Raw genomic sequence first — 15,221 nt, forward strand, 5'->3', positions numbered from 1 at the left:
TCTTTGGCTGCCTTATCAATATTTTTAAACTAGGATTATTTTGAAGAGGAACCAGGGGTAGAGGAAACAGAGCCAAGATTTGGCTGTAGGGATTTCTGACTCCAAAGCCTATGTATGCTCTTTTCTCTTTGTTTTCAGCTTTTAGGACACAGGTCTTTCCTCTTTTAAGCAAATGCTCCTGGGATTTCTTCCTCTCAGTCTTCTCACAGAGACTAGGGGAAAGAGGGCAAGTGATGGCAGAGGATTTAAAAAAAAAGAGCCAAGAAGAAAGTAGTGGCAGTCACCAAGTGTAGGACTTATCGTTAAGGCTTCTAATTACCTAATCCTGTTCAAATTAGAAAATGGTTAGTAAGAGCTTCCTTTCAATTAAGCAAAGTAATTGGGCACATATACAATGTCACAAAGCAATAGGACACCAGAGAGTGAGCATGGAATAACTACCCTCATGCCACAGAGCTCTCTAAGAACATGGTGTCTGTGTTCTGTCCATTTCCTTAGTCAGTACTCTCCAGCTGGATGAGGCACAGTTGCCAAGCTCAATCCCACATAGTCTTGTCTCCCAGGATTTGGGGGTGGTTGTGTCCTTGCTTCTGTACTCATCTTTAGCCCCTTCCCCCTGTCAGTGCTACCTATGTACATGAAACAGGATATGTAAAACAGAATGGCTGATAAGGTCAGTAGGTTGACCTACCTGGATTTACAGGGATTTAAATACATTACAATAAAATAAAGAGGGTAGGATGCTCTTTTCCAAAGAACAGTAAAAGAGCCCACTTTCAAGTGTATAGAGTAAAAATGAAATGAACAGTGTCACCAGCCAGGTAGCATTGGTGCTGAGCTCCCAGGTGGTGTGTTCCTTTCTCTGGAGGATGCACACATCCCTGAAGACAACGATGTCTCTAAGTGATCCCAAGTGTACTGATTAAAGAGTTGGCTAGGGAGTGAGTAACACAAGTTGTTGACCGAAATGGCATGGAAAAGGAAGGGTCTCTTGGCTTGTGCCTTGCTTCTAACCCATGATGCCTGGGTACTAAACTGACTTTTTTGCTCATCCACCTCATCCTGACCTGCTCATCCATTGTAATACCAGTATTGAGACACACTCAGAATCAAGCTTGTTGGTTTTCATAGGATGCTTATTCTGAAGTACTCGCCAGCCTACTCCCCCCAAGTCGAATAATTCTACCCACCATTGCTATTGTATGGTTATACTTAAACCATTTTATCATATGCTAGCTCACATGAGTCTCTCCATACTCAACACAGATACAGAAATTTGAGAAGACTTGTCTAGTTTAAAGTATGTTAGTCTTCCTCTCCTTTACAGATGGTGGCTTCATAATTTGATCACACACTCAATTTCCCACTTCTCCCTGACTGTGACCCTTGTATGATTTACTCTCAGTCTTACTCTTGGTATCTCCTTAATGCCTTACAGAAGGTGATCTCAACCCATAATCCAGCCAGTTTCATGTTTTCTCATTGTGAGGTACTCTAGACTTTGTTTTATTCTGGTCTAAATAGCTCCCGTTCCCTCTGTACTTGCACAGAGACTTTTCTAGAAAGCTATCTAAGAGGGGCCAAGGTGGCTAAGACTTACTTCAGAACAAAGCCAAAAGGCAGACCTATGGTTGTCACACACGCATTCCAAGGTGCCCTTGGGTGCTGTGTCTGGATTGCTTTGGTTAATTGTTCCTGCTAAATATAAATAAATGCTTTTGTTCCTCTTCCCAGACTCATCCATCAAGAAAGCAAGATCTGAGAACCCATAAACAGTTCTTCACGGATTCATTCATGGGGCTGTTTCTCAAGCCAAATTCAATCACAGATTGTGAGATACTGTAGATTTACAAGATGACATGTGAATGTTAAATCTAGTTCCTACTGTGTCTTGGAAATGACACAGTTTCGAGTTGTTTAAATAAAATGGAGAAGAGTCTTCCCTGTTGGAAAGCACACTTATTTATTCAACTTTGCAATATTTGTGCTTAGAACCTAGAACTTCACTTATGGTAGGCAAGTGCCTACAACTGAAATCTATAGTCAATTTTGCAATATGTTCATACAAATGAGATTCGTGAGAAAGGAGAAAATGTGGGAGGTGGGAGGGGGTAGTTGTCATCTTCCTGTAGCTCTGCCAAGGATATCAGTTCACCTTGGAGAGACATTAGGGGAATTTATAGAATATGTTCGGAGCAGATCATTAGCGGCAAAGACTCCAACACCAACTTACCTGCGGCACTGGATTCAATTCAGCATAAGGTAATGACCAGAAAACACCCCAATATCTCTTGGCCTTCCCATAACCCTGGCCTGGAGGTGGGGCCAGGAAAACGACACCAAGAAGCAAGGACCATGCAAAAGAAATCTTTGCATCCAACACATTGGGAATCCTTGACCCTGCCTCATATAAGTAGAACAGTACAAAGAGTGCCTGCTGAGAGGTAAAGATGCCGGGTTTGGGTTCTTGGATACTAAATAGTTGTATGACACTGGGAAGAATTGAGGAACTGCACCTCAGGTTCTCAATGTTACAACACCACCAACAACCTAGATAATTATCCTTCTGTAACTGAATTCATAGTGCTATTGTGATGGCCAGGAGAGATGATGAAATTGTTTTTTGCAAAATCCACAATATTTAATTCATGTAAAGAATTGTTACTCTGAATCTAATCTCTCTCAGTTAAAGAAGAAAGACACTTATGTTGCTTAATACAGTAAGTAGTCACTAGTCACACTGAAATGTGGCTAATCGTATTTCAGATGTACACATTAAGTATAAAATCTAGAGCAATTTCAAAGTAGGTAAGCATGTCAATGATTTCTTATATTGATCACATGCTGAAATGATTACCTTTGAGTGGGTTGGTAAATAAAATCTATCTATATTAAATTCATTTTCTTTTAATTTTTAAATGTGACCTATAAATATTTAAATTAAACAATATGTATGTGATGATGTCATATGAAACCCATTATTTTGTGCAATTCATTATAAAACTTTCAAAAATCATATAATATACAAATAATATGCATTATTATCATTTTAGTTCTATTAAACAGAGTTAGTATTTCAGGAAAGTCAGAACGACCAAGGAAGGCTGCTTATGTTTAACAATGGACACTCCACTGATTATCATTCATTCATAGAATCTTGCTGTTTTTGTCCCTTACCCAAGAGCTAAAGAGATTATTACATATTAAAAAGCCAGTGTGGTGGTGCATGTGCCTATAATATTAGTACTGGAGTGACATACACAGGATGATTCCTGACACATGCTCGGCATTCTAGCCTAATCAGCAAGCCCCAGATCTCAGTGAGAGTGCTCTGTCACAAAGCAAAGTAAAAGGGACCTAAGGAACGCATATGTTTTTCTCCATATAAGATTTTTTTATGTCGCTGAAATGATAGAATTAGAGATCAGAAGGATCCTGGTGACCATGAAAGAAATCAATTGTTTCATGCAGAGGGCATCAGCCTTCCTAAATAAAGTTAACATGAACAAGAGGAGAAGAACACTCACCGTCTTGGTCGTTACCTGAGTCAGCTGGAGACTTGCTGCGGCGCATTGGGCCTGGGCTTTTAGCAGATGTCTTTTGAGGTGTTGGGGAAGCTTTTGGGCCAGCTGTGGCAGATGGATTCCCTTTCATGACTCTGCATTCTGGGGGTAATAGAACATATAAGCAGCTTAGAAAGGAGAATCAGACTCTAAGCATACGACCAGCGTCTCGAAACCAGAATATCTACTAAGTGGTTCAGAACAACAAGGTGTTCCTTGTTTTTTGTATGCATGTTTGTCTGTATGTTTGTGTGTACACTTTGTGTATGTGCACTCTGCATGGGAAAGGTCAGAGACAGTAGTGGATCCCTTAGAATTGGATTTATGGATGGCTGTGAATCAGCATGTCATGTGAAAGCTAGAAACCAAACCTATCGTGCAAGAGCAGCAAGTGTTCTTAATTGCTGAGCCATTTCTCCAGCTCTTTGGCCATAGTTTCTTAATTTGGCTCTGATATGCAAAGTAGAACCAAACAGCGTGGTAGAGGACAAACTTCTGTTTAGGGACCTCCTAGTTGACTCCTAGTTAAAGATACACTCAAAAGATGGATGAAAGGTAATTTGGCCGACTGAACTCTTTAAGAAGCTGAATTGAGTGGACTGCTCATTTTTGTTTGTTCCACTTTTTATTTTGATTAATGAACTTTAGTGATCACCACCAGGAGCTGCACTTTCATAAGGTATGGAAAATTAGATATGGTCTGATATTTCATGGTTATTGGCGTACAAAAAAAAAAAAAACGTAAAAATGGCCACTTTTTTAGAAGAACCCAGCCTTGAGTTGCTTGTGGCTTATCTATTAGTGAAACTCTCTTTGATTTTCTCACATTTTACTCCTGAGTGGGAAATGTGTATTTAATATGTCTTTCCATTAGTATTCCTTCCCATTTCTCTTGTATGATCTAATTCACTTATAACTTGTACATGGAGCTTAAACTAATAGATGTTCAGGTCTTTCTTGAAATAACCAATCATCTGGAATCCTAAGTCAACAGTGCAGAAAGAATGGGGTAGCAAGTGCAAAGGTATGAAAAACTTTCTAAAATGTGCAACCATTACCATATACCAAAAACACAGAGAGAATGACTAGAACAAAAGCATATGTACAATATATGTGAAGTTGTTACTGCAGAAGTTCTCTCTTGATAGTGCAATCTAGCTCACATGATACAGCATATGGTTTAAGAATTGTGGTTATAATTGGAGTAAATGGTAAGTTTCATGTAGTATGAAGGCTTCTGGGAGATACAGTTGATATCACTTAGCATGTCATGTACACAGATACAAAAAAGAAATACTAACATTATCAGCCAATGGGGTATCATTTTTGAGTATTCTGCAGGATACATACACTCCAGAAAATCATAAGGAATGGAAAGAACAAGAAGAAAAGCAAAACGAATCCCAGTGGCCACCATGCTTACCATTCTCATCCAAGGAGAAGTCATCTTGAGCATAGCGGAACTTTTCAGGGCCACAAGCAATGAACACATCATCATCACCAAAGAAATCATGGAGACAGGTGACCTATGGAGAAAGCAGAAATGCTGGATTATCACTATATGTTCTTATAACGATAACTTCATATGTTGACAAGGGACACAACACAACTTCACTTCTAAGCCATCATCACTAACTCTCAGGCCTCTCTCTCTCTCTCTCTCTCTCTCTCTCTCTCTCTCTCTCTCTCTCTCTCTCATTCAGTCTCAACTATGATCCCTGGTGAGTGAACATAAAAGTATCATTGCCTTTCCATGTTTTCAGTATGGTCACCATGTCTCCTCATAATTGAGACTAAGATTGAGATGATGCCAAGAAGAGAAGTCAGTCTGTATATGTTCCAAAGTACTCATGGTCTAGGCAAATTTTGGTTGTAGGCCAAGGAAGTGAGAGAGATTGTCTGCAGCTTCTGATGTATAGACCTTGTAGCATACCTAAAGCTGGAAATTCCTCTCTTCATTTTCATGTGTTCTAAAGGTAGATTATTTTAAATTTTCTCTGCATGAATGAAGACTGGGCTCTCAGTTTAAAAAGTACTTATAGAGTAATGAGCTAGAATTTCATTCCACACTGAAAAGAGGAAATATATGTTGAGCATTTTAAACCTCATCAATGGCAAATGGGTACCATAAAAGCATGTTCCCAGGACCCTAGCCTTTGAGTGTGATATGCATTGCTATTTTGGTTGGTTTGTTTCTTTGTTTGTTTTACAATGTAGAGAGTCTCCCAGCTCCCTTCTGAACAGAGAAATGAGGGTCCCTGGGAATGTATCCGGATTCCTGTAGATGCACACTTCTCAGCTTTCCTAATTATATCTGATAATCAGTCCAGCACATCAGGCAAACCCCAAGAGGAACTATGGAGTCAAAATCATGCTCATCCAACTTCTTGGCTTGTAAATGTACTAAAGCCTCTAATTGTTCAGAGAATCTCATTCAAGCTGCCAGAAAATGGCTTTCCAAAGGCACAGACCTCACAAACTAACAACAGCTTACTATGTGCAGAAAGTAGTATATTGCATTTTTAAAAAATGTTTATATTAATAACATCATGTTTAACACAAAATCTCTGCAATCTCTTTGTTTCCCTACCCAAGATGATTACAAGCCTTATACAAGGAGAGAGCTGCTTAAACATTACCTCTTACTGGTTAAGCCTCCCAATCATCTATGAGATGCCACGGAAAGGAAGGGAGAGTTGGCTGACTGCCAGGTCACTGAGATTAAGCTTCTTCCTAGATATAAGCCCCATCTTCATCAAACACATCCATGTTCTTTTGCAGCCAGTGTGTCTATCCTTCATTAATTTAGTAGACAACCACATAATACCAGTTAGAACTACTATTGGTTAAATGCTTACTCTGAGATAGGGCTTAGATTGGCTGCAGCACTTCCAAATCTGTCGTCCCATTACAGACTCAGAAAACACTATTGCATTCACTATTTTTGAGAGTAAGGAGTAGTCCAGGTAAAAAGCAATATATTTAAGCAAACAGATCTTTCCAATGGGCCTTTAACCATCCAATAATATGGAAACTGTGAGACAGAAGAATAAAACTCACAGATATATCACAGAGATCACATTCTGATGGCATGATACACATTGAAACAGAGCATGTTTCAACTCAGTTTCAAGGACAAGACAGCACAGATGTGACATGGAAACTATTGATTAACAATCATATTCAGGTGGCTGACAAGGTTAGTTCAAGGATAGTTTTCATGTGGTCTGGGAATCAGTTCTAATAAAAGAGGTCATTAACCTCTGCTTTTAGCTCTACTCTAAATCTCCTGCCAATGTCTTTAGTCACTGGATCAATACAATCTGGAGCTTTTAACTTTTATATACCAAATGGGTCTGCACTGTTTTCTTGATTGAGGCTACCTTCGTTTTTGTTCATGAGTGAGGACTGTCTCACCCTTGAACTTCCCTGGTTATCTCCAGGAATTAGTCTCTACTTTCAAGACCTGGTTGTGCCTTTAGGGACACTTCCCTAGTCCAGGCCACTAGACAAGAGACCAGGCCCATCCCTCCCTCTGAATTTCCTTGTGGCTCTTGATTAAGAGTTGATGGCCTAATAAGAATTTAGCCTCTGTCGTTTCTGGTTAGACTGAATAAGAAGAGAGGAAGAAGAAACATTAAAAGAATTTTAATGGATATAAAATGAAAAGGAGAAAGAAGAATCAATTATGGGTGGGAAAACACCTGAACATTGAGAGACTTTGAAAAGTAAGTGAAGCACAATCAAGAGTAAGAAATGATAAATGTCGACAAATTCAGGCATTAATGTTCGCAGAGCTATCTTAACTGTTAAAATATAATGTTGAATAGATGATTTTTCATCCCAGTTACATGCCATGTTATCTTATTCTGGGATAACAAAGCAGGACAAATTTCTAGAGTACTTGCTGTTACAGCTGCCCCATTCTCCACCAAGCTCAATTCTCTCCCCCTCCTCTCAGGCTTAGCAGAAAAGCTTTTGGCTAGCTCTCCCTTTGGGGATCTTATAAGAAAGGCAATGTTCCCAATGCTTTTGACAAACTCACAATGGTGTTCTGGCTTCAAACACATTCGTGTTGCAATCCAGCTGTTCAGCATCAGGTTTCTTGTGTGATCCTGCTCCCTATTTTACTGGCTTCAAAATATAGACAAACACATCTTGGGTGTGTGGATACCCAAGTTTTCGAAAAATACTTTCGATGTTGAGACACAGCAGCCCCCATCTTTGTTACAGGATGAGAAAATAGAACATTTTCCATCTTAAAAAAAAAATGAGGATCTCAAGACACATAGAATCAAAAGCTTCCCAAGGATGCACAGTTGGCTCATGAAAGAGTTGGGACTCAGGCCTCCTGCTTCAATTCAGAACAAAATATTTCAATTGCTTGGGAGAACGACTCCTTAAAACTCTAGACAAGAGACTCTAGCCTCAGTCCATGTCCTGTTCTCATTAGACTTTCACGTTGAAAAACAGTTTCATTGTTAACTATATTTTCAATCCATGGACAAGAAAAATCTTTGCCAGTAGTAAACACTGAGTATTTAGTGGAAGGGAGGGACAAAGAGAAGGAAGAATTTTAAGAAGAGAAAGAAAGAAAGAAGAAAAGAAAAAAGAAAAGAAGAGAAAAAGGACAATAATAATGGGGTATAAGAAACAACTCTCAAATGAAATAATTGATGCCTGCTTTTTAATTTCTTTCTTGTGACACTATGACACCAAGTCTAAGTTGTCTCACACTTTAAACACATACTGTCATTTTCTAATTAGCTTTCTGAGGCCATCATTTTTAAAAGAAAGGGACAACAATCCCGGTAACAGAATACTCATTGTGACATCACAGCATACTCAAAGAATAAAGGTCTTGCTTACATCAGCTCCAGTATAAGCTCTTTCAAGGAGAGAATAGATAAGCATGACACATGCCTTTACAATTAATCAGCCGCCAGCACAGAATCAATAAATTTACCTCACATTGACATTGAACCATTACCTCACTGCTCTTGCTTTAAAAAGAAAAAGCAGGTGTAGGGAGAGAGAGGGTAGCATGGTTGGACATTAGCCTGAACAATATATTATTTAGATGGTCCAGTGTCTTAAATGTCGAAAGACAAGTAGAGAAATGGAGGTAACAAATCACTGTGAAGAAGCAGTTCGAGTTTATTAGCTGTAAATGGAAAATTCTCAGTGTGACTTGATTTAGGGTTGATTAGATTCTCCATCCACATATTACAGATAATGGCTATTCTTGCATGGGCCTGCTGTTACTATATTCTATAATTCAGTTACCTAATTCTTCAGAAAGAAATGTTCTACAGGAAGATTTACAAATCTATGAGACTCACTTTTGGCATGTGTAATATTTCTAGTGAAAACTCCCCTCCCCATATTGATCATTAAGCGCGGTCTCAGGCAAAGGAAGTGTGTGAGGAGTACAGAGGCAAACAATAAAAGGCCCCGCTGCCTTCACAGCTGACAATGTAATAAATAAGTGCGAACGACACAAATAATTAGAATCCAACGCAGGCTGCTGTTAGCACTGCTCTAGAGGCACAAAGGAAGCACAGAAGACAAAGAAAACAACAAAAATAAAGATCACTGTGGCTTCCACAATCATTTATATACATGACACGAAAGTAAAAGTGATGCTATCTGGGACTCTTGGGGGATGGTGCCAACAAACATGTTCAGAGCACATGATAAGCTGGAATAAAATGTGTTTATGAAAGCCATGAGTGAATACACACACACACACACACACACACACACACACACACACACATGTTAATAAAATGTTTTATACAGAAGACTGAGAAAGACAACTCACAAACTCAGTCTTGAAGCACAGACAGAATATAGGTTGATGGAAACAGGAGGTGGTCTAGGTAGAGGTAGTTATGGGAACAAAAGGCAAGAGGCAGGAGTATGCCATTTTCTTAGCAGCCTTAAAGAAATAGAACTACCTCTTATTGGCTACAGTAATCGATTTTACCCCTCCCACAATACTGCACAGCATAATTGCCCAAATCCATATGCTAACCTGCTGTGCAGAAAAAGCATCCAATTAATTGCCTCCTGGTAGAATTCAGGGTGAAAGGAAGGGCAAAGAGTGTCAGCGTATCTATAGAGAGGACTAGTCCCAGTCATGAGGAAAAGGGAACCCCTGTGGCAAAGCAGACAAACCACATTGATTTCCCAGTCTTGCCAACAATGTGCCCTGGCCATAGAGTGTGGCTGGCAAGCTTTAAAAAGGGAGTTAATGAAAGATTCAGTAAACATTACCAGTGAGGCTTTCTAGAAGTTACTGCCACTTTCATTCTGGAACATTTCCTGCCTGCCAGCTCTGGACTGACTCCAGTCAGGGGTTGACCCCAACTTGGCATCATAAGCTATGCAATGTTTCTAGGTGACCCTAGTTTTCTTATCAAACTCTTGGGGTTATCTTCAAGTTTTTACTTGTGGGTTTTTCATAACAACATTGGGGGGGGTGGACAAGCAGCTCCTTAATTCTACGGTGACATTTTTTTGGCACAGATCTTTTTATTCAATATCTGCACTCCCCTAAAGCCTTTGAGGAAATAAAAACAATGATACTTGTATTTCTACAATGTTTTTTTTTCAAAACTGGTTTTAAAGCTTTTCTAGGAGGGAGACTATTTGGGAAAAGGAAAGTGCTTAGTAAAGAAAGTTGAGAGGAAGGGAAAGATGGTCATAGGAGTTGAATGTGGCCAAAGGACATTAAATGCACATGTAAAAACACTGTACTATTAACTCCGTGACTGCTTGCTAATTAAAAGTAGATTGAAAGCTTTTTTGCATTTAGTCTATGCTCTCCTCTTTTCCCCACCACTACTTTTCCTGCCACCACAATGCAATCCGGAATCCATCTCCATCCATCTCCAGCAAGGCTGCTCTTGCCAAGATCAACAGCTACTTGCGTGTTATCAAATCCAATTCCACTTTCTAGCCTCATCTTAACACCCCAACATTAATGGTCATCAGGTGAATACGTCTTCCCTGAACACTTTGCCTTCAAATGACCTTATTCCACCTGAAAACCTTATTTTATTTCTTTAAACAAGTCATAAGTCATTTCTGCTGTGTTTCTTATAGTTCTAATATCTGAAGTCTAAATATGCTGTTTCTCTTAATTCTCTCTCATGGTGATTCGTTTCTTTGTGTGCTTACTACATCTTATTGTGAGTTTATATTTGGGTGATTTATATCATTTGGCATCCTGAAACTTTTCTAGGAGGGAGACTATTTGGGAAAAGGAAAGTGCTTAGTACAGAAGGTTGTGGGGAAAGAAAAGATGGTCATAGGGGTTGAATGTGGCTCTAGGGGCCTACTTTGGAGAAAGTTGTAAGACACAAAGATTGAATTTTTTTTTCAATCAACTTCCGGATTCGTTTTTCAACCATTTGCTTAAAAACAATGCAATCTTTTTCTCAGCGAAAGCCTTTCTCTTTAAACAGTTCACCCCTCCCATGATTGTTTTCTTTTCTCCCTCTTCAAACTACACCCTGACAGCATTATCCACATCTCTTACTTTACCTTGCTTTACCTCATGGTGGTGGTCAGATTTAGTTTGTGGTGCATCCCATGGCCTTAGAAAACAATCTTGACAAGCTGACTGTGGAGTTGATACCCATTTCCCACTATTTATACCACTCTCGGGCAATTCTCAACCCCTCTGTGGTAACTTTACTTACTCTTACGGCAAGTAATACCATACTAAGTCACCGTGATCCTCCATCACTAAAGCATATTAGATCCCAATCTTTGACTCAGTGACTAGTTTTCAGAAAACCTTTTCACAGGTACTTGGGTAGTAAAATACTATAAGAAACCTTCAAAATATATTGTCTTTAAGGTCAACTGATATGTCAACTGGTCTTCTTAGCCAAATAGCCAATGGCAACTCTGTTTACTGCAATCTTGAATGTCATCAAGACTGAAATCTAGAAAGTCAGAACTTAATGAGATAGTGACACTGAAATTGTCCTTTGTTCACTCTTTACAGTCCTTGTCTTGGTGTGGTGAGAGGCCACAGTTGTTCTATGTCGCTTTTGCTAATTTGCATTTGGTAAGGGCTTGCACTTCTATTACCTCACTTGGTTCATTAGCACCCCACCCCCTGCTGTAATACATAAAGCAAGAACAGGGCCATTGAGGTTAAGTGATCTTTACCGGTCATATTTCTAGTTAGTGACAAAGCTGATACCAGAACTTGATATAACTTACTCCACTCTGACAGAGTACCTAGGGCGTGCAGCGAAGGTCCCTGCTACATTACACAGGGAAACCCTTGGTAGGGAAGGACGGGAAGAGAGTCAGGACAGCACTGGTTTAAGAAAGAGACAGGAAGAAACAAGACATTCTACTGTAGTTTACCAGGAGCTGGTTTATGACTTAATAACCTGATCTTAGATAATGCCAGCCCCTTGGAAATCTGGTAACCCCTCAGTACCGAAAGGTGTTTTTTCCTTAGTTTTCTTTTGCCATTTTCCCAACAGTCTATAGCAGCTCCCACTGGAAACCTCTCAGGCATGAAAACAGCTGCAAAGGTGCTGGAGTTAGACTGTTGAGTCCATGCCTAGGACTGACACCTGCCCTTCCATGGGGCCCCGGGGACAAGTTGGCTCAGAAAAACAGGGACGATACAGAACTCCATTCATCAGAGAGAACTGGGGTGGAAAAACCCTGCCTGATCCCTTGGCACCATTAAACTCTAAGATTGGCCCTGGGCCCGCACAATTTCAGGTTCTGTTTAGTAAGGTGAATTAATAATGAAGGAATGAATTTGTAGGACTGATCGCAATAATCTATTGCATATAACAGTTATTTGTTGCCTCTTGGGATCAAAGCATGGTAAAGGCAAAGTTGTAGAATCTAATAGAGTAAAAAAAAAATCTATATTAAAAAAAAGAAAGCTACGTTGAAAGTTAATATTTGCCTCGGGCTCACTGCTTTCTCTCCGGGCCAAGCTTCCTCTAGTGTAAAGTAACAATGCTGATCTGTCAAGGTTTATGTTTTCTTTGTGTCAGGAATCCTTTGGAGAATTTGACAAAGCTATGGCTTCTCTCAAAGGGAAAAAATGTGCCTAGATAGTTAAGTTTCAATATAACTGGGAATGTGGTGGGGGGAGGGTGGTAAAGAATGTCCCTGAAGCCCATCTAGAGATTCTGAGAGTCTCTGGACTGGTTGATTTCCGAGGAGTCTTCTAGCTCTGACAGTATGAAACATTCCAGGTTGGACACAGTTAATGAGCAGATACACTCTAGCCAGAATGCTGGCAGCTGTTGTGGAATCGCAGAGGCTTAACTGTACCCCCCTTCCCAGGCTTCCTGAGACTCCATTCCAAGGGAAGCAAAAGGATATAAGCTCATTCTCTGCAAACTAAGTCCAAGGGAAGCAAAAGAGTGCAAACTGATTTACAGCAATGCAGAGACCTGAGTGTGCCTCAGGCCATTGCCTCCCAGGTTGCTGGAGTTTAACAAGGACACTGACTTTGCAGGAATGAGTAGACATGAGAGTCATGGCCTCTAAGCATTTCTCATAACTGATTCTAGATAGCACAAGAAACATGAGTGTTCAATTGGTTGGTAATGGGTCTAGAAGGCTATTGTTAATGTTTTGAGATTTTTCATAGGAGCTTCTCAGTGTGTCTGGAGAACACAACAATGGCCATAAACCTGCTACATTTCCTTACATATTATCTTCTCCTTTGCAACTTTGTATTTCGCTTTCCCTGCCCTAAAATGTCAAGGGAGATAGGAATCAAGAAGTTTCATAGGATTTTCAGTCAAGGTTTCTATACAAAACATCTGAAACAAATGGGTGGATACCCTAAGTAGAGTTTAGCCAAGAGGACAGATTGCAGAAGTGGAGAAAGAATAGAGAGGAATCAGAGGCAATACTGTGGCATCACAACAACATCAACAGTGAGCTCCATTACCTATCTTAGACCTAAAGAAAAAGGAGCAGCTGCCAGAACTCAGGGAGGAGGAGGGAATGTCAGTTGTAAGAGGAGGACTCACTGTCAGGAGTCGTGACCTTTAGTAGAGATAGCTAGCGATCTCTCAGGCACGGTGCCAGGAAATAGATAGCCTAATTTCACTGAGTTTTCTCCTCCTGGCCTACGCTCAGCTGGCCAAGCACCACTGTAATCAAAAAAAAAAAAAGGGGAGCCTGCTCATTAGGGTCAGCTTACAAGGTCACGTAGCAGTGAAGAATATGGCAGAGGGGAGAGTGTGCCTGGAGGGGAAGAAGTCTTGGAGCATGTACATACTATTGTAGAAAGGAGGAAGGAATTGTGCCCTGGAACAAAGAAGACGTGTGAATGACACTTAAACAATATTAATATTGTTTTACATATGCTATTCTCACCTCTTCTATATATCCCCGGTTATGACAATTCCCTCCTTGCTTTTTTTTTTCCAACCATGATTCATGTAGTCACTATGCTGCCCTGGCCAAGGTTTCTCTCCCACTTCTTCTTCCCTGGCCTTTGGATATGTCATTTCATTCATCATTTACTTCTAATACAAAGGATATGGTTGGATGAAAAGGGAAAGAAAGGGGAATGGAGAAATGGCAGGTAAACAATAAGAGTATGGAGTATATCCATATGCTTCAGAATGCAGTTACCGATTGTTCACAGTTGTCGTCGATTTAGATAGGAACCATAGTGCCTTCACAGCTGCAGACCAGGAGCAGAAGCACACTAGCATTCGCACTTGAGTGGCACATGAGGAAATTCTGGCAGGTCCATTAACCGTAATGGAAGTGGCGAGCCAGAGTGAAAAAACACTTTGGAAGAGTGAGGTGTGAGGCATTTATACTTATTATTCCGCGATTGGTGCTCGGAGAATGGTTTAAAAAATGGTGAATCCTAAAAGCTTCAAGACCAATAATCTTTCAAAATTTAAAGCTTCTAGAGCAGTGACATGGGGGAACATTTGGAGAGCACTGTGGTCATCATAACTTGGGGGTATGCCATGTGACAGTTTGTGAAAGCTGTGTGTGCCACGAAATACACCACACTTCACTTCACAGGACATCTCCCTACAGATGTTCCTATTGTCCGTTGCTATGTACTTTTTGACCCTTGGCCTTACTTCAAACCCAATAAAAGCTTACTTCCTAGTTCCCAACTGCTTTACTGGTTAATGACTCAGCTCTCCTCTCTCTGGGTTTTGGAACCTCTTCTAGATTCATGTTTTTATTACAAGCCTGTTTTACTCATTCCATTGTGAGACCAATAGGGCTTATGGGTTAGTAATTACACTGAACCTGGTTCCCCCTGAATCCCTGTGAGGAAGGTATCAGTTTGAGGAAAGAAATAAGTCAGTGAACTATCACTAGTGCAAGACATACAGGGAGTGGCGGGGCTGAGGAGGTGCTGGGGGTGGAGCAGGGGTGGGGGGGGTGCACAATATGCTGATTCAGCACATTTCAAAAGGTTCTCATGTCAGTTGACCATAAACAGAAGCAGAGAGGTGTCCTACACAATAACACTTTAGAGCCAGGTAAGCAACTCTTTCACATTTGAAGAAAGCTGGGAGTAGATGTTGAGACAATGTTTAGTTTAGCTCCGTTTCCTGTGTCAGTCTCTTGTGCCTGGAAAGTAGAATGGTGAAGGATCTTCAAACAATTTCC

General features: G+C 40.3%; 1 protein-coding gene across 9 annotated transcripts in view; it reads right to left on the minus strand.

Moving 5' to 3' along the window:
* Positions 1–15,221, minus strand: part of Dcx (doublecortin) — a 142,837-nt gene that overhangs the window by 18,859 nt on the left and 108,757 nt on the right. For 6 of the 9 annotated variants that reach the window (XM_039100106.2, XM_063280338.1, XM_006257385.5 and 3 more), the window contains exons 4-5: positions 4,987–5,089; positions 3,528–3,665 (exon numbers count right to left, since the gene is read on the minus strand). In XM_039100106.2, the coding sequence (XP_038956034.1) occupies positions 3,528–3,665; positions 4,987–5,089 (241 nt within the window). The remainder of the gene's footprint in view (positions 1–3,527; positions 3,666–4,986; positions 5,090–15,221) is intronic. The other 3 variants (XM_006257386.5, XM_063280337.1, XM_063280339.1) reach the window with 1 other exon arrangement.

The sequence above is a fragment of the Rattus norvegicus genome, chromosome X (genome assembly GCF_036323735.1).
Source record: "Rattus norvegicus strain BN/NHsdMcwi chromosome X, GRCr8, whole genome shotgun sequence".
In the NCBI taxonomy this organism is placed as follows: domain Eukaryota; kingdom Metazoa; phylum Chordata; class Mammalia; order Rodentia; family Muridae; genus Rattus; species Rattus norvegicus.